The sequence below is a fragment of the Taudactylus pleione genome, unplaced genomic scaffold (genome assembly GCF_031769625.1).
Source record: "Taudactylus pleione unplaced genomic scaffold, aTauple2 ptg000996l, whole genome shotgun sequence".
In the NCBI taxonomy this organism is placed as follows: Eukaryota; Metazoa; Chordata; class Amphibia; order Anura; family Myobatrachidae; genus Taudactylus; species Taudactylus pleione.
The window spans coordinates 582,011-601,951 of record NW_028285397.1 but is presented as its reverse complement, the minus strand read 5'-3'; the positions used below and the strand labels follow the sequence as shown (position 1 = coordinate 601,951).

Here is a 19,941-nt window from a genome sequence, read left to right as displayed (position 1 = left end):
CACCCGGGGGTAGGTTAGGGTTAGGCACCCCTCCCGGGAGGCTTAGGTTTAGGCTGCGGGGAAGGGGGGGTTAGGTTTAGGCACTTTCAAGAGGGTTCGGGTTAGGCACTTGGGGGGTTAGGGTTAGACACCCCTAAGGGAAGATTAGGGGGGTTAAGGTTAGTGAATACTTAAAATACTTACCTGTCGGGATCTTTACTGCCAGTCTTCCAGCGTTGGGATTTGAACCGCCCGGCGGTATTTCATACCGATCCGGACAGATAGACGTGTGCAGTACAGTTTATATTATATTTCTTTGAATGAAAACCTAAGGGGTCAATTCAATGAGGTCCGAGTCCCCTCATGGCTAATTAAATTGACCCCAATGTGTCCGAACCTCCTAATAAGAGCTCACGGTCACTATACTAAGACAGCAGAATAATATAATATAATAATTAAAATAAAATAAGATAAAATAAAATAATAGCAGAATAAAACACCACACCGGTCTATTTGCCAAGTTTTATTTTAATTCAAGGACCTCTTGCTTCTTACAAAACTGGTCATTGTAGAATCAATTGCACAATCCGGTGTCTGGGCCGTGATTTATTATTCAGACAACAGACTATTCAATGTTTCAATGTGTTCAAGGGAAAAAAATTGTGTCTAATTTTCAAAACATTTTTTTTTTATTTTTTTTCATAGAAAGTTTTGCAACAAACCCCCAATTATCAAATATAAATAAAAATAACCAACAGATGAGTACATCGTATCAAAAGAGTACGAAGAGGTGTTTAGCATTTTTCATGCAAGTAATGTTTTTTTTGTCTGTTTTTTTACATTTTTTTTTTAGCTTTTTATAATTTCATATGTATATAGTTTTACATGCAAACATTAATTATGCAAGGAACAGCCAGTTCAGTCTGGTTCGGGATGCAAACAATTAAGTGGAGGATTTTAAGTGGCAACAGCTGACAAAGATAGCCATTTAGATTGTGCTGCCGTCCGACCAGCCACGCTAACACATAGGCCACACCAACTAATTCTGCTGCCTCGCAGGGATTAACGCTGCTCTTGGTGATACTTTCAACCTCTGCAAATTAGTTTAACTAATTTGCAAACACCTTAACAGGAGAATATTAAGTCCCCTGCCTGAAGGTCAATAGGAATCATTGCAAAATGGAATTCGCCATTGACATCTTTAAAATAAATCCTTAGTGGAGAAAACTAGAAGTTCTGCAAAGAATTAAGGACAGATAGATGTCGTAAATCCTATGGTAGATTGCCAGCTGTTGTGGAACTACAAAACCCAGCCTGTCCTGACACTGAGACTTCTACAATTGTTGACACATAAATTTTCCAGCTAGGATCTAAATTCCAGCCCTGTTTTTCACAGTTATGGCAGTGCACAGGGGTTCAGAGAACTGTACAGTAATGCAGCCCGGAAAACATACATTCAAGAAAATATGTTTGAGACTGACAAGGCTTCTGCCTAAATACAAGCCAAACAGCAGGAGATCCATAATTCCTAATTTTGCAAACAATCCCCATAACCTCAGGTTACCTGCAGCTCACCGGTTGGCCCATTTTGGATAGAATTTGTCAATGTGCTTAAAAACAAAAAATTAAAAAGTTGCCAACTCTTGGAAAAGTAAAAAGTGAAAGACCTCCGTTAAGCTCAAAATACTTAAATTTTCGGATGCAAAGGTAAAGAGGGAAGGTAGGTGAAATATGCCGGCAATTTAAAAATAGCTGTGCATAGCATAAAGCATACATCACCCCAAATATGTCAATCAGTTCAGTGCCAGAGGGTCTCATTATGAAGAGTGGGTCCTCCTACCACAGATGGCCTCAACTAAAGTGCATGCATTGCAATGTATAACAGAGCTCCATTCTAGGGGTGAATCATCGGCGGTATCTGTGATCGATCTCTGATTTGCGCACCTGCAGGAGGCCCAAGGGTGTCTTCACACCCGCCCGCGTACCGAGTAACGCAGGCCATAGTCTGAAAAGAGCTTTGTCTACCCCTATCACGCTCAATGTCTTGCTTGAAGCACTGAAATCCTTACAGCCCACAGTGAGAGGGAGAAGCAGGTGCGCGTGTATGGATGAGGGCGCATAATCCAGCATAAAAATGTCCCAATTTCCTGGCAAGTTGATTGACAATTTCCATGCTGCAAGCGCAAAATGTTTTTTTTTTTTGTTCATAGTAATTTAATTTGTTTGTAAATAGCATTTTTTTTAAGTTTTTTTTTTCCTTTTATGTGAAATTTGTGCCTGTTTTAATTTTTATTTTTTCTTCGTGTTAGGGGAGGGGGGAAAAAGTAGAAAACATTTGGTCACGTTTATCCATAAGCCTTGAAATGGGAGAGTCCGAGAGACAAAGCTTACAGCGTTGGATGAAAGGTGAATTTCTTGGCGTCTGCTTATTCACTTCTTGCATAGCCCTGTGGGTGAATACAGTTCCTTTTTTTTTGGCTGCGGAGACACCATCTGATAAAGGGCGTTTTTAATGTTTTGGTGGTAGATTTCTATACCTACAGCATTTAAGCCTGTAGATAACAGCTGACATTTCTGTTTTGTTTGATCCCAATTATCCATCGCTTCTATAAACTTGTATCTGACGCAATTACTTGGTGCTCCAACAATGTGTAATTGTAGTAGAAGTTCTGATTTTATAAATAGGGGCTTACATAGGCAGGAGAGAGCACAAAATCTATTATACACATCTACCCTCTTCTCTATAATACAAAAAAATCCTTCATCTTAAATTCAAAAGCTGCAGAATAATCCTGTATTTTAAACAACTTGTATGCAAATAAGCCATAAGCCCTTTCCAGTTAAATGAGTTGATTATAGACATGCAGATATGCTGATAATGAAATGGGTTGCTCTTGTCTGACACTACTGCGTCTGAGCATTCCTAACGAAATACGGTCAAATGTGCTGATACATCGATGACGTATGATATGATGGATATTTTGGTTCTGTGACCCTGACATCTTTCTGACACAAATACGTGTTAATAAACATCCTGCGCTGATAGCCAGCGTCACATACAGAGATGGAAGTGAAACTGCCCCAAAACAGTAGAAAAATATAAGTGAGTATAAACTGAAAGCAGTTTCATATCCAAGTCGCTTATAAGAATCAAGACTCAGGATACTTTATGTAAAAGGTGACCTAATATTAAGGAGAGCACCCACTATGTTATCTCAGAATTAAAAATTGTACTATAGAAATTATCTACATTAATATAGTGTAATCTACAGTCTAGGTCATTAACATAAGAGTGGGCGGGTCCTGTGCCAATTGCACCTAAGCCTAATGCTTTCAACCCGCGGGTGTCCGGTATTTGGCACCCGTAGTTCAGAGAGTGTATCCTAATACATGGGTACTAACGGACTTTACACTGTGCGAAATGTTTTTTTTTTTCTGTGTGTAATTAAAAAGATGCATTTGTCCATAAGGTTAAAGGTATTTTTTTTTGTTTTTATGCATTTATACTCTAATAGCTTACAAAACTAAGACTTGGTGAGACGGTGTGTTCTAGTACAGGGCGCGGATGAAGGTGACGGAACATGAGAAACAAACAGGTATATCGATGATGTGGCTCTTTCAGAAGACCATTATCAGTAAAATGTAGGCACTTAGCAATGGAATGAACTATGGCAACACAATTGGCGACAATGTGCTAGCCAGACGCCAAGTTTGAAAGGCTGCATGTAAATGGTGATCGTCCTATGCACTGTAACACTCCACACCCCAAAAGTCTGACTTTGTAGTATATTGTGCTAGACAGAAGTCTGTAATACCCTTTTTGTAATTAAAAAATAAAACCTCGCCAGGTATCTCGCCATTACCAACAAGCTACTTATTCCTGCAAAAGTATATGGGAACCAGGTACTAGATGCGTTGATCCAGCTTTTGTCTGACAGTGTAACTACTGTACATCTATTTGACGTCGATTTTTGTCGAGACAAAGAAGTGAAGTGACTGAAGTCGCCCCCTCAATCATTCATGTGTGTACTAGATGTGATATGTTATAATCTTTACTGCTGTTTATTATGTGATGTCTGACAATGTCTTTGGAAAATCAGCTTTGCCCTTAAAATAGATGAATATTGTAATATAATATGCACAGTATACATACAATGTTTATCAGTATCGCACCCACCATAAATCTCTGCCACGTTGTGCTTGCCGTTTGGATTATATGCTACATATGAATGTAAAGGCCACATAGCGCTATCGGAAACTTATCCGCCCCAAGTCATAGAGTGCCTTATTGCCATAGGACAGATATACAGCTCAAGCATTGCGGAACGTCATCATTGTGGTACACTGGGCATGACAAGGTTGGCACAGTGTCACCTGCAGCTCTAGGAGACTTCAATGCATTTGGCACTGGGACAGAGAACATGTCGCCTCTAGGATTGTATGGCACAGGAAACCAGAATAAAAATGCCCAGCCTGACCTAAGCTACAGCTGCGCTGTTCCGAGGGCGGGTTATACAATCATCTGTAGCACTGGGTGCCATAGAGGAATAAAGTGGAAGGAAAATATAGACTGCTGACAGACTGATATGAAGACTACGGGAACGAGCGTCCTTCAGTTGGCAATGGAGGAGGTTCCCCTTTCGAGCTTTAAATACAATTAAAATGGAAACTACTAGGAAAACACATTAGTGCAACTTCATTGACCAAATCATGTGCAAATGACACACTAACCAATAACATGCATGCTCAGACCTGTGCATTACCAAAATCTAGGCTATGCTGAGGAGAGGAAAGGCTCGTTGGTGAGTTTTAGGACAGAGAACAGATATGTGCCACAAATACTCCCCCCACCTCTACATTGGATGCACTGGAGGAACCTTCTGCACTGGGAAAGTACATCTTGTAATAGCAGCGCGCGCACATACACACAACACAAACTTCTCAAAGGGTCATCATGACTTTGTTTTCTAGCAGTCATGGCTCCGGCCGCTCTAGGAACCACAGATTCCCCCCAAAATAAAGACTACGGGCACCTGCAGACACAGGGCACGTGTTGGACCTAGAAGGGTCCTCCTTAGATTTGGCAAGCCACCGGGCCAGCATCATCTAGTGTGGTCATCCTGCCAACAAACAATGCTTTTTGCTAAACACGTCATGCTTGAAATACCAACTCTCTTACAAAAACAAAAAGTTTATCGTGAGAGCAAGAAAAGGTTCTGAAAGAAGTATAAACCCGTACGCTGTACTGGGTGGTGGCTGTTCTTGTGAACTGGACTTTGGGAGTCGCCCCTCCTGTCCTCCAATGAGCTGACCTGTGAAGCGATGGAGAATGGAAAGAGATGGAGGAGAGAGGGTGAGATGCTGAGTGGTCAGTAACGTCCGTTGAATTTGTGGAGGATGACATAGGCAGGTGAAGGGCTGCACAATAAATCCCTCATATCCTTGATGTCTATAGAAATAATAATAATTATATAAAAAACAGCCTTAATATTTTGTGGTCCTAATCTTGCTGCTCTCTTTTCTCTCCGACCTCCGTTTTTCCAACGTCCTCAGACTTCTGTTATTCCGATTACTAAAAAAAAATAGGCATCATAACACTCCCCAAATAGGAAGACTCAAAATGGCACTGCCAGAACCAGTTTTATCCGAGCTCCGCTCTGGCTGCCCTGCCCATTCCTTTGCTCCTGTTCAGCCACGTTCCAATATCTCCCAAGATGGCCGCCTCTGATCTCCTGCAACAAGCTCTGCTGTCACGGTGATCTGCCACCTGATGATAAAACTCATCAGTAGTAACGCAAACAAGTGCCCGTCTCCATCCCCCACGCTGGCCTTGCTTCAGCTTCCCATGGAAGTAGGGGTGGGAGCGGGAACATGTCTTGGTTGCCTGTGCTAGCACCAGTCATCCTCATCTGCTTCATGATAGTAACTGCGTACTCGGGGTGCTGTGCCAGGCCCTGAACTGAGCCCTAGGGTGTAATGATAGCCATTTGGAACCCTGCAGAGCTGGTGGGAATGGGAGGTGAGAGATGACACGTAGGAAGTCCGAGAGGAACGTCCAGAGTTGCTGGCCAAGGCCTCCTCAAAGGTTAAGGTGTCTTCAGGGAGAGGGCAGTACCGGTCAGCATCTTGACGTGGCCCTAGATATGGGTCGGAACCAATGCGTGTGACTGTGCAGGCAGAGGGGCTGGGAGATTCGCTGTATAGTAAGGTGTTGTGCTCTGATAAGCCCCGGCTCAGTCGCCCAGGAGAGTAAATGGGACCCCCAAAGTGCACAGGGGAGGAGTGAGCTGTCCGGTAGGTAACACTGGGCCGAGGAGTGAGAGGAGTCTGGGGGAGCTGTCTCCGGATTATCCGGCATGGGGTGCTAGCACCGGAGCTGGTCAGACGTGGACTCCCGTTGGCCGAACCGCTGCCCTAGATTGAAAGGGTGAGAAAGCACATCAAAACAGCACAACACAAGATGGAAACACAACACGAAAGGATACAGACCGAGAAAACACCCCGTCACAACACATGGACCACAACAGGGGGTGATCAGCAGTCACACAGACATTTGAGCCAAATAGGTTGGACCATACAATGAATATGCAAGGAGACCGGAGACATTAGACAACAAATATCGCACAAAGCACAAAACACAACCAACAGCACAAAACCAGGAAGCCAAAAAACGAGACACAGACAGAGGGTAAGGAGAGAGGGGCAATGGGTACAGGAGGAGAGAGAGAAAAAGGAGAGTTTAGAGAAGCAAAAAACACAACTGTGAACCGACAGCTTTAGAAAACGTGCAACGCTCCCTGCATCATGATTAATGTCTGAAATACTATTATCACTGTAAGGCTACTCTCACTGCGCAGTTCATGGCATGGACGATATACGCCCTCCCTTCCATCCTATAGCGCGGGTCCAGGCAATCACATTCCCGCATCTCTTTCCGCGAGGAAGGTAGCGGCACGGAGCCACTGGTGGAAATAGCGCAGGCCGGAGATCAGTTGACCCCACAGTACAGAAAGTCTGGTGTATGAAGAAAATACGATATTTCCTCCATAATGCGCAGCTTTTTCCAGCAACATTTTTGTTACTTGTGAATATTACCCATAGCGCACTAAAATAAAGCTTAAAGGGACAGCAGCATGATATTCTATGTTCCACGCACCTGGTGTACAGCACGGCCTTTGTCAGTGACAGATGTCTGGGGTTGAAGCCCGGGACGATTTTTCACTATTTAATGTGTCAGTGGTCAGGATTTATGCCACACTTTGGTTTGGTTTGGAGAGGGTACAGCCAGTAGCGGATTCGAGTGGGGGGAGATCAGCTCTATAAAAGGGTGTGTGTTATAGGGATGTGCAGGCTCGGATAGGTTCAAAGTTGCACGCCGAGTTCGGATTTTTCCCTCCAAAATACGGGACTCAGAAAGAGGCAAAACGTCATCTTGCATGGACAAACATCATCATTCTTGGACTTGGGAATGATGATGTTTGTTCATGCAAGATGACGCGGCCATGTATTCGTGGCCAACAGAACTGCGCATAGCAGCTAAACCCATCTAAAGTACTGCTTGGGGCGCTCTTAGTGCCGACTTCTCGCACATTTCTGCTTGCCACCTCAGGAGGGGAGCAGAAATGTGTCTAGCTGCGGCATGGGTGCTCGAATGGAGCAATAATTGAATTGCCTACAAAGAATCATCAAATGACCATCCTAAAATGACCAATAGTGCCAATGGTTACCTACCCCTGGGTTATACGATGAGGCTTGGCATTACTGATAACAGGCAATTTCAGACTTTAATCATGTTATGTACACAGCATCACGATCTCATACGATTTGACACGGTTTTTGCACACACACAATGCGCCTAATCCTGTATGCCGGCACACTGGGAAGTAACATGCACATACCTTACATGACACTGATACTACAAAATAATACAATATACTGGCCTGACAGATAACATGTAAAACACAATATTACACCGTATGAATATTTAGCGGCATACAGGATTTCCTGAATTTATATCAGGGAATGAAACATGTAATAAAGAGAGATGTGACTACACCCAAACACAGACCTGTAACCGCAGCCAGGCGCTCAGACCATATCGTACAATGTGACCGTCCCCCTGTCAGACCGTTTCTAGAAAAGTACAATTTGACATTTCCTATACATTTGACAACTTAATAATTTGACATGCGCCCGTCTCAGTGACTTATGGTCATTTCCGGCTATGTCACTGTGGACTATTCCTAACAAATTGCGGCAAAGTTTGGAGAAAACGTGGTGTCATCCGCTATAACGTAGCACTGGAAATTACGCTGCAAAACTGCAGTTAAGTTTAGCAAAAATGGCGTCTGCCGTATTCTGCTCTTCTACGCCCTTCATTTCCTCCTCTTGGCCTATAAGTGGATCCAAGACACCCACAAGTCTGGCCGCCCCTGGTTTAGTGGATAACATTCACAGTGAAAGGGACAAAGATGGACAATCATGTACCAATTCCAGGAATAGGTCCCATTTCTGTTACCACCATTCACGGGCGGAAAACCATTCGTAAAATGATGTCACCCAACAAAATCTATGGTGCTGTCAGGTAAGCTGGGGGATAAATACAAAGTAAGGGGGCCACCGCTGGTCCCACGGGCCTGAGTTCCTTGGCGGGCCGTCTGCTAGATTTTAGCGGTACTTAGATGTTTCGGAGAATATATTGTTAAATAAACAGTCTGACAGGTTGTCCTTCACATCAATGTATATGGCGCCGATAGCCTGACATACAGTCTCTTGCGCTGTCATTATTACTCAGAGGGGCTCATTTACAGTTGGCTGTACATCCGTTTTGGGTAATATGCGCATTTTGTTACTGCGCACAAGCACCAATTCTGTGTATACATACGGCTATACGTAGACTATTGCTTACTCTTTACTTGCGTCTGAAGGAGCGGGCAGCCAGCTGGTTGCGTTCACGTGATTGTAGCGCAGTTGGACGTGGATGCGCCTGCACATACGCTTTTTAGGTGGCGTATTTCTTATCGGTGTAACAATGCGTAAATCATGAGGATACATTCTCGGCACTTCTGATTGGCTAATTGCGAACTGACACCTCCAACTGATAGTACGTAATTTATGAGCATTGTGGTCACATGATAAAACTACAATATGAAGTTGTCGCGGTCTTTTCCTACATATGTGCCTTGCGCAAAGGTGTCCGACTATAAATGAGCCCCAAAGATTGTCGGGGAGTAGTATCAAGACTTGGCGAGAGATAAAAGTGCAGACGTTGCCCAAAGGAACCCGTCAGCTTCTGCCATTTTACAGACTGTGCCTGAGAAATGACAATTAGAAGCCGATTGGTCGCTTTGGGCCACATCTCCACTGTATCTCTTGCCAAGGCTTGGTACATCTCCCCCGTATGCCAAGTTACTGCACACTCTGTGGTATAGTGTGCCCTCTGCTGGCCACACAGTGTTGGTGCGACTTTCTGTGTTGCCCAGCCTCACCTGTCTATGGGTTGTATGCTCCTGTACAGAACTGGGTGATGGCGCTCGGCTGTGATCTGAATGGCGAGGATGGCCTGAATCGCGGCTGCCGTATCGGTCACATGAGTAAAAGCGCTGTTTCTCCGACGACGACGGAGGCTGCTGTTTGCGTTCTTGGGACCGTCCTCTCTCTTGCCTTCTCTCCCGGGGTACGGCCTCTACTGTCAGGAAACAAGGAGACAGACACATGTTAGCAAGGCCGTCAGTAAGGTCATATGTGTGCGTGTAATGTGGGGCCATATAAATCATAGCCAGAGGCTTCTCATTGGCCCAGCAAGCTACACCTATGCCGTTATTTGCATGACTACAAGACTCGGCTTGCCATACCAGCCAGGGCTAGGGACTGGCAGTATATCCTGGGACTTGTAGTTCCACAGCTGGCAGGTCACAGGTTACTACGGGCTAAAATAAATAGTTGAGTGAATGTGGCATATAACGTATATTGATTCCGTCATGCTCAGACTACCGGTAACAATGCCGCCAGCCCTAGGAGATCAGTATGTTGGCAGCTATGGCTAAAGGAAGACACCTCGGTGACTTTGGCAGGGTGGTGGCATTTATGAATAAGGTGAAGTTGGCATGGAAGTCTGACAGTGACACTGACATGAAAGCGGGGCATTGACCAAGCTACACAGGGTGCCCCCAGTCCATACCCTGAAACCCCTCTTTAATGCCATGCACACCTGTTGGAAGACAGGGTGATAAAGCAGCAGCTGGCAGCAGGGTATATTCCCCTCAGATGGGTACAGTTGGCAGGTATTATTAATATCTAAGGCAACATTACCGCCACCATGTTATTTCTGCCAGAGATTGAGGCCACATCCCTTCAGCAGGGTGCCAGGCGCAGGCACGTGGGACCTGATCTGGAGGCATGTGGTGGTACAAAGCCCCAATAAGACACTTGGGGGCTGACGGAGAAGTGAACGTATGAAATCGCAATGCGCAAGCGCGGAAAATGAGAGCAAGCAACTAGGAGAATACAGAGACAAACCCGCCATATTTACCCCTATGCCCGGAGAAGCAGCACAGAGTGTGTAAGCGGCGTTCTCAGGTGACGGTGTGCTCACACGTGTGGCCCCTACAGAGCAGCGCGTCGGGAGATGTATCCTTTGCACCTAATACACAGCTGGTCCCGGTACTCGCTGATGATGACTTGTAGTAACCTAGGTGTATATGCTGTGCCGCAGATGCGGAGCATCCCCTGAGGCGTACAGCGGTGCCTACGTGCAGACATATATACAGTCAGGTGCATAAATATTGGGACATTGACAGAATTTTCATATTTTGGCCTCTAGTCACCACCACAATGGCTTTGAAATGAAACAAACAAGATGTGATTTACCTGCAGACTTTCAGATTTAATTTGAGGGTAATTACAATATGAGATCCAAAGAGCTGTCACTGGGGGCCATTCAGACCCACTCGCAAGCGGCAGTACGCTCGCAAGTGGGTCGATGTTCCCCACTGCGCATGCGCACGACGGAGGGAGCTCCGTCGTGCGCATGCGCGAGACCCGGACTGCGACAGCTAAGCTGTCGCTCCGGGTGTCGCACCGAAGGGGGCGTGCTGTTGATGGTGACTGACAGCACGCCCCTTTTGGTGGACGTGCCGGGGGCGTGCCTGCCAGACGGAGGCATTCCCATGGGAACGCCTACCGTCTGAAGCCGGCCCCACTGACATCTGATAGAGCCAAAATCACTCCAGGGCTTTTCCCTCGCAAGTCCGATGGTCGCGATGGTCAAGACCATCGCGACAATCTTTTTGGACGCTCGTATATGCTGTGGGTGGTCACCCACAGCTATACGAGCGTCCAGGAAGACGCTCCATTTTAATGGAGGAGGGCCCTGATTCAGAGCGAGCGCTCTGGTCAGAGCGTCCGGCTCTGAATCAGGCCCACTATCAGTGAAGCAAGCCATCATTAGGCTGAAAATCAAAACAAACCCATCAGAGAGATAGCAAAAACATTAGGTGTGGCCAAATCAACTGTTTGGAACATTCTTAAAAAGAAAGAACGCATCGGAGAGCTCAGCAACACCAAAAGACCCGGAAGAACACAGAAAACAACTGTGGTGGATGACAGAAGAATTATTTCCCTGGTGAAGAAAAACCCCTTCACAACAGTTGGCCAAATCAAGAACACTCTCCAGGAGGTAGGTGTATATGTGTCAAAGTCAACAATCAAGAGAAGACTTCACAAGAGTGAATATAGAGGGTTCACCACAAGATGTAAACCATTGGTGAGCCACAAAAACAGGAAGACCAGATTAGGGTTTGCCAAACAACATCTAAAAAAGTCATTACAGTTCTGGAACAACATCCTATGGACAGATGAGACAAAGATCAACTTGTACCAGAGTGATGGGAAGAGAAGAGTATGGAGAAGGAAAGGAACTGCTCATGATCCAAAACATACCACCTCATCAGTGACGCATGGTGGTGGTAGTGTCTTGGCGTGGGCATGTATGGCTGCCAATGGAACTGGTTCCCTTGAATTTATTGATGATGTGACTGCTGACAAAAGCAGCAGAATGAATTCTGAAGTGTTTTGGGCAATATTATATGCTCATATTCAGTCAAATGCTTCAGAACTCATTGGACGGTGCTTCACAGTGCAGATGGACAATGACCCGAAGCATACTGCAAAAGCAACCAAAGAGTTTTTTAAGGCTAAAAAGTGGAATGTTATGCAATGGCCAAGTCAATCCCCTGACCTGAATCCGATTGAGCATGCATTTCACTTGATGAAGACAAAACTGAAGGGAAAATGCCCCAAGAACAAGCAGGAACTGAAGACATTTGCAGTAGAGGCCTGGCAGAGCATCACCAGGGATGAAACCCAGCGTCTGGTGATGTCTATGCGTTCCAGACTTCAGGCTGTAATTGCCTGCAAAGGATTTGCAACAACCTATTAAAAAGTGAAAGTTAGATTTAGGATTGTTTAGTTTGTCCCATTACTATCGGCCCCTTAAAAAGTGGGAGGCACATATAGAAACCGTTGTAATTTCTACACCGTTCACCTGATTTGGATGTAATTACCCTCAAATTAAATCTGAAAGTCTGCAGGTAAATCACATCTTGTATGTTTCATTTCAAAGCCATTGTGGTGGTGAATAGAGGCCAAAATATGAAAATTCTGTCAATGTCCCAATATTTATGCACCTGTGTACGCTATTGTTTGTCATTTGTGCCCATCGTGCTGCCAGCCCTGCATCTGCCCCACTATGTCAGTGTTTCCCTCAGCTTGCGCATTACCTGTGCCCGCGCCATATATAAGACACCACCAACAGAATTAGGATGTAACGAGTGAGTTACCCGTGTCCTCGCTCTGCAGAGCCCGGTCGATGGATTTCTGCTTTCTCTCCTTGCGCCGGTGGCATCGGTGGTGGTGCTGGTGGCTGCGCTCGTGAGGCACCTTCTCCAATGAGTATTCGTACAACTGAGGGCGCTGCGGAGGCGTCAGGGTGGACACGGAGCGTTTCATGGGACTGGCGTCCGCAATGGGCTGCAATCAGAATTCAGGTCACCTCAGCGATCATACACAGATCTCACATTACACGCAGGCCCACGGCGTCCCAGGGCATGCGGCAAAAACTTCACCAAATACCCTCCAGCATCAGGCGACTATTACTAACTACATAGCACTCCTGTGACGCAGTCCTGTCTTTTGCTGTTTCTTATTTTGGGTGAGAACTATTGATGCCGCCACAAATGGCCGCTCACAGCACACGAGACAGGCAAAGCGCAGTTATGTGTCACACGAGTCATTATTCTCTCCCCAGGGTTACATTAATTCCTGTGAACATTAAAGTCTGCGCGCATCAGTCTACCCAGAATCCTCCAGCTGACAACGCTTATACAGTACATTGCAATGCAACAGAACTGGGGAGGCGCCCGGCTGAATCACTTCTGTCCTCTAGTGGCCATAACTAGTATAGCACTAATGAACTTATTTATTCTATGGCTCCCACTCAGACCTCATTATTTGGGTTCTTCTAATGGTGGGTAACTCTTTAGATGTCTCTCTCTTGTTCCACAATAATGATCTACCTTCACCATTGTGTCTTTGGTCAGTTGGAATACCCCATGGGGGGAGGGGAGGATTGTGATGGGACTGATCTCAAAATAATCTTTTTAATTTGAGGGTGCCACAGCAGATAAAGTGCCCGTCCCTCTCCAATGTGACAGCTGCAATGCAGCGATGAGTCCTTAAGTGACTTATGTAAAATACACAGCACCCTACGCACCCCTCCTCTACCCCTAGAGGCAAGCGCGAGCTCCTGTATATACATAATCAGACAACGCTACACATGAGACGCGCCTGCGCACTGGCGAACAATTGCCCTCTATAATGGGTATCACTAAGTCTCCATCCCAGTCTGGTCATTGGGCACCAGCCACGGGGTACTGGGCGCTTATAATACCAGGAAACATGTATGCGCTTGTGGCTGGCCTGAAGCTACTTTGCATGTTATGGTTATTCTTTATTAGTACTGTAATATGCATTTCCCTCCCATACATCCCTGTTATGTATCTTGCGCTATAGCCTGAATACAATGTAGAAAAAAAAACCCACTAGGAACATTAGGAAGGGACAGCACGGTGTCACAGTAGTTAGCATTGCAGTATCACAGTACTTTGACAATGGGTTTGATATCCAAACAGGGAAACGCTGTGTAGAGTTTGCATGTTCTCTCCGTGTTGGCGTGGGTTTCTCCAGTGCTCCGGGTTCCTCCCACAAACTGAATGTTAATTTTGTGTTTTGTTTTTGGTAGGGAATATAGAGCGTAAGCTCCACAGGTGCAGGGACCGATGTGAGTGAGTGATATAGTCCCTGTACAGCGCTGCGGAATACGTGTGCGCTACATAAATTACTGCTAATAAATGAAGTGTTAATAAAATATGTAGAAAGTGCAATTCTAGGTTCTGACTGGATCCGGGGAGGGGGCTCAAAGCAGGACCTTCCGTAGTGCCCCATGTATAGGACGTTAGGGGGACCTTCCGCTCCTATAAAGATAATGTGGATCCTCCACGTGGGATATGACAGTGGGACAGAGTTAAAAGTTAGCGTTATAGGATATTTTTACTCTACTGTTATCCTTACAACATTTTTATTATCTGAAAACAAACATCTGATTGGTTATTAACTTATTATAGCCAACACAGCCACTCCTTCTGTGCCAATTTTTAGAAATATCCACCATGATTGCCTTGAGATCACCGGATGAACGGCAGGCAGTTTGCTGAGGATTCTGGGTATTGTTGCTCTGTGATAGCTGGAATGCAATAGAGTGACTGAACAGCACATTGTACTTAAAGCGTTCTTCACACGGACGTCTGTTTGTACTAATTATTAATTACTATTTATTCCTTTTTTTCCCAATGTCCTTCTACGTCACTATCCCAGAAATAATCATTGTTACACTGCTCACTGCAATTTACCATCGTCAACCAACAATGTCCCCGTGGCTGTAATGAGCGTCACACTGCCTAACATAAAACCTGTATAGGCCATGACAGACAAACGGAAGATCCGGACTCCATGCACCAGGCGTTTGGCGGCAGTGTGGATGGAACATTCTGATTGGATGATTTAAATGGCGCTGAGCAGCCGACAGAGCAATACACACAAGTCACATGAAATAAGAGGCTACATACGGGCAGGAAGCCGTTCCTGGGGGAGGGAGCTCGGCTCCGCGGCTGATGAGAGACAGACAGGTGAAGCGGATCCACGAAGACCAGCGGCATAGACAGCACGGTGGGGAGGGAGGGAGGGAGGGCAGGAGGAGAGAGGAGGAGAGAGAGGAGGAGAGAGGAGGAGGAGAGAGAGGAGCAGAGAGAGGAGGAGGAGAGAGAGGAGGAGGAGACAGAGGAGGAGAGGAGCAGAGAGAGGAGAGAGAGGAGGAGAGAGGAGGAGAGAGAGGAGGAGAGAGGAGGAGGAGAGAGAGGAGCAGAGAGAGGAGGAGGAGACAGAGGAGGAGAGGAGCAGAGAGAGGAGGAGAGAGGAGGAGAGAGGAGGAGAGAGAGGAGCAGAGAGAGGAGGAGTAGAGAGAGGAGCAGAGAGAGGAGGAGGAGGAGAGGAGAGAGAGGAGGAGAGGGGAGGAGAGGGAGGAGGAGGAGGAGGAGGAGAGAGGAGCAGAGAGAGGAGAAGGAGATAGAGGAGGAGGAGGAGGAGAGGAGAGAGAGGAGGAGAGAAGAAGAGAGGAGGAGAGAGAGGAGGAGGAGGAGAGAGAGGAGCAGAGAGAGGAGAGAGAGGAGGAGAGAGGAGCAGAGAGAGGAGGAGGAGATTAGGAGGAGGGAGGGCAGGAGGAGCAGGAGAGGAGGAGAGAGAGGAGGAGAAGAGAGGAGGAGAGAGGAGGAGAGAGAGGAGGAGGAGAGAGAGAGGAGGAGGAGGGAGGGCAGGAGGAGGAGGAGGGAGGGCAGCAGGAGGAGAGAGAGGAGGAGAGAGAGGAGGAGGAGGAGAAGAGAGGAGGAGAGAGAGGAGGAGGAGGGAGGGCAGGAGGAGGAGGAGAGGAGGAGAGAGAGGAGGAGAAGAGAGGAGGAGAGAGAGGAGGAGGAGAGAGGAGGAGAGAGAGGAGGAGGAGAGAGAGAGGAGGAGGAGGGAGGGCAGGAGGAGGAGGAGGGAGGGCAGGAGGAGGAGAGAGAGGAGGAGAGGAGGAGGAGAGAGAGGAGGAGGAGGAGAGAAGAGCAGAGAGAGGAGAGAGGAGGAGGAGGAGAGGAGGAGGAGGGAGGGCAGGAGGAGTAGGAGAGGAGGAGAGAGAGGAGGAGAGAGGAGGAGAGAGAGGAGGAGGAGGGAGGGCAGGAGGAGGAGGAGGGAGGGCAGGAGGAGGAGAGAGAGGAGGAGAGAGAGGAGGAGGAGGAGAAGAGAGGAGGAGAGAGAGGAGGAGGAGGGAGGGCAGGAGGAGGAGGAGAGGAGGAGAGAGAGGAGGAGAAGAGAGGAGGAGAGAGAGGAGGAGGAGAGAGAGAGGAGGAGGAGGGAGGGCAGGAGGAGGAGGAGGGAGGGCAGGAGTAGGAGAGAGAGGAGGAGAGGAGGAGGAGGAGGAGAGAGAGGAGGAGGAGGAGGAGAGAGGAGCAGAGAGAGGAGGAGAGAGGAGGAGGAGGAGAGGAGGAGGAGGGAGGGGAGGAGGAGACAGAGGAGGAGAGGAGCAGAGAGAGGAGAGAGAGGAGGAGAGAGAGGAGGAGAGAGGAGGAGGAGAGAGAGGAGCAGAGAGAGGAGGAGGAGAGAGAGGAGGAGGAGACAGAGGAGGAGAGGAGCAGAGAGAGGAGGAGAGAGGAGGAGAGAGGAGGAGAGAGAGGAGCAGAGAGAGGAGGAGTAGAGAGAGGAGCAGAGAGAGGAGGAGGAGGAGAGGAGAGAGAGGAGGAGAGGGGAGGAGAGGGAGGAGGAGGAGAGAGGAGCAGAGAGAGGAGAAGGAGATAGAGGAGGAGGAGAGGAGAGAGAGGAGGAGAGAAGAAGAGAGGAGGAGAGAGAGGAGGAGGAGGAGAGAGAGGAGCAGAGAGAGGAGAGAGAGGAGGAGAGAGGAGCAGAGAGAGGAGGAGGAGAGAGAGAGGAGGAGGAGGGAGGGCAGGAGGAGGAGGAGAGGAGGAGAGAGAGGAGGAGAGAGAGGAGGAGAGAGGAGCAGAGAGAGGAGGAGGAGAGAGAGAGGAGGAGGAGGGAGGGCAGGAGGAGGAGAGAGGAGGAGAGAGAGGAGGAGGAGGAGAAGAGAGGAGGAGAGAGAGGAGGAGGAGGGAGGGCAGGAGGAGGAGGAGAGGAGGAGAGAGAGGAGGAGGAGAGAGAGGAGGAGAGAGAGAGGAGGAGGAGGGAGGGCAGGAGGAGGAGAGAGAGGAGGAGAGGAGGAGGAGGAGAGAGAGGAAGAGGAGAGAGAGGAGGAGGAGAGAGGAGCAGAGAGAGGAGAGAGGAGGAGGAGGAGATTAGGAGGAGGGAGGGCAGGAGGAGCAGGAGAGGAGGAGAGAGAGGAGGAGAAGAGAGGAGGAGAGAGAGGAGGAGGAGAGAGAGAGGAGGAGGAGGGAGGGCAGGAGGAGGAGGAGGGAGGGCAGCAGGAGGAGAGAGAGGAGGAGGAGGAGAAGAGAGGAGGAGAGAGAGGAGGAGGAGGGAGGGCAGGAGGAGGAGGAGAGGAGGAGATAGAGGAGGAGAAGAGAGGAGGAGAGAGAGGAGGAGGAGAGAGGAGGAGAGAGGAGGAGAGAGAGAGGAGGAGGAGGGAGGGCAGGAGGAGGAGGAGGGAGGGCAGGAGGAGGAGAGAGAGGAGGAGAGAGAGGAGGAGAAGAGAGGAGGAGAGAGAGGAGGAGGAGAGAGAGAGGAGGAGGAGGGAGGGCAGGAGGAGGAGGAGGGAGGGCAGCAGGAGGAGAGAGAGGAGGAGAGAGAGGAGGAGGAGGAGAAGAGAGGAGGAGAGAGAGGAGGAGGAGGGAGGGCAGGAGGAGGAGGAGAGGAGGAGGAGAGAGGAGGAGAGAGAGGAGGAGGAGAGAGAGAGGAGGAGGAGGGAGGGCAGGAGGAGGAGGAGGGAGGGCAGGAGGAGGAGAGAGAGGAGGAGAGGAGGAGGAGGAGGAGAGAGAGGAGGAGGAGGAGAGAAGAGCAGAGAGAGGAGAGAGGAGGAGAGAGGAGGAGAGGAGGAGGAGGGAGGGCAGGAGGAGTAGGAGAGGAGGAGAGAGAGGAGGAGAGAGGAGGAGAGAGAGGAGGAGGAGGGAGGGCAGGAGGAGGAGGAGGGAGGGCAGGAGGAGGAGAGAGAGGAGGAGAGAGAGGAGGAGGAGGAGAAGAGAGGAGGAGAGAGAGGAGGAGGAGGGAGGGCAGGAGGAGGAGGAGAGGAGGAGAGAGAGGAGGAGAAGAGAGGAGGAGAGAGAGGAGGAGGAGAGAGAGAGGAGGAGGAGGGAGGGCAGGAGGAGGAGGAGGGAGGGCAGGAGTAGGAGAGAGAGGAGGAGAGGAGGAGGAGGAGGAGAGAGAGGAGGAGGAGGAGAGAGGAGCAGAGAGAGGAGGAGAGAGGAGGAGGAGGAGAGGAGGAGGAGGGAGGGCAGGAGGAGGAGGAGAGGAGGAGGAGAGGAGGAGAGAGAGGAGGAGAAGAGAGGAGGAGAGAGGAGGAGAGAGAGAGGAGGAGGAGGGAGGGCAGGAGTAGGAGGAGGGAGGGCAGGAGGAGGAGAGAGAGGAGGAGAGAGAGGAGGAGGAGAGAGAGGAGGAGGGAGGGCAGGAGGAGAGAGGAGGAGGAAGAGAGGGAGGAGGAGAGAGAAGAGGAGGGAGGGAGGGCAGGAGGAAAGAGGAGAAGAGAGGACGAGGAGAGGAGAGAGGAGGAGGGAGGGAGGGCAGGAGGAGAGAGGAGGAGGAGAGAGGAGGAGGAGAGAGGAGGAGGAGGGAGGGAGGGCAGGAGGAGAGAGTAGGAGGAGGAGAAGAGAGGAGGAGGAGGAGGAGAGAGAGGAGGAGGGAGGGAGGGCAGGAGGAGAGAGGAGGAGGAGAGAGAGGAGGAGAGAGAGGTGGAGAGGAGGGCAAGAGGAGGAGGAGGAGGAGGAGGGATGAGGAGAGAGGAGGAGGAGAGGAGGAAGATGGAGGGAAGGAGGAGGAGGAGAGAGAGGAGGAGTGGAGGACAGAGAGGAGGAGGAGAGAGAGGAGGACAGAGAGTAGGAGGAGGAGAGAGGAGGAGAGAGAGGAGGAGATGAGCAGGAGAGAGAGGAGGAGAGGAGGAGGAGAGAGAGGAGGAGGGAGGGAGGGCAGGAGGGGAGGAGAGAGAAGAGGAGGAGAGGAGGAGGATGAGAGAGAGGAGGAGGAGAGAGAGAAGGAGGAGGAGAGAGAGGAGGAGGAGGAGAGGGAGGGGGAGAGAGAGGAGGAGAGAGAGGAGGAGAGAGAGGAGGAGAGAGGAGGAGAGAGAGGAGGAGGGAGGGAGGGCAGGAGGAGAGAGGAGGAGAAGAGAAGAGGAGGAGAGAGAGAAGGAGGGAGGGCAGGAGGAGAGAGGAGGAGGAGAGAGGAGGAGGAGAGAGGGGGCGGAGAGAGGGGGAGGAGGGAGGGCAGGAGGAAAGAGTAGGAGAAGGAGGAGAAGAGAGGAGGAGGAGAGAGAGGAGGAGGGAGGGAGGGCAGGAGGATAGAGGAGGAGGAGAGAGAGGAGGAGGAGAGAGAGGAGGAGGGAGGGCAAGAGGAGGAGGAGGGATGAGGAGAGAGGAGGAGGAGAGAGAAGGAGGATGAGAGAGGAGGAGGAGGAGAAGGAGGGAGGGCAGGAGGAGAGAGAGGAGGAGTGGAGGACAGAGAGGAGGAGGAGAGAGAGGAGGACAGAGAGGAGGAGGAGAGAGGAGGAGAGAGAGGAGGAGATGAGGAGGAGAGAGAGGAGGAGAGGAGGAGGAGAGAGAGGAGGAGGGAGGGAGGGCAGGAGGGGAGGAGAGAGAAGAGGAGGAGAGGAGGAGGATGAGAGAGAGGAGGAGGAGAGAGAGAAGGAGGAGGAGAGAGAGGAGGAGGAGGAGAGGGAGGAGG

General features: G+C 49.3%; 1 protein-coding gene across 1 annotated transcript in view; it reads right to left on the bottom strand.

Moving 5' to 3' along the window:
* Nucleotides 1-487: 487 nt before the first annotated feature.
* Nucleotides 488-19,941, bottom strand: part of CACNA1B (calcium voltage-gated channel subunit alpha1 B) — a 364,867-nt gene continuing 345,413 nt past the window's right edge. The window contains exons 46-49 of the mRNA XM_088460941.1: nucleotides 15,162-15,203; nucleotides 12,819-13,008; nucleotides 9,468-9,667; nucleotides 488-6,393 (exon numbers count right to left, since the gene is read on the bottom strand). Coding sequence (XP_088317067.1) covers nucleotides 5,869-6,393; nucleotides 9,468-9,667; nucleotides 12,819-13,008; nucleotides 15,162-15,203 — 957 coding nt within the window. The 3' untranslated portion in view covers nucleotides 488-5,868. The remainder of the gene's footprint in view (nucleotides 6,394-9,467; nucleotides 9,668-12,818; nucleotides 13,009-15,161; nucleotides 15,204-19,941) is intronic.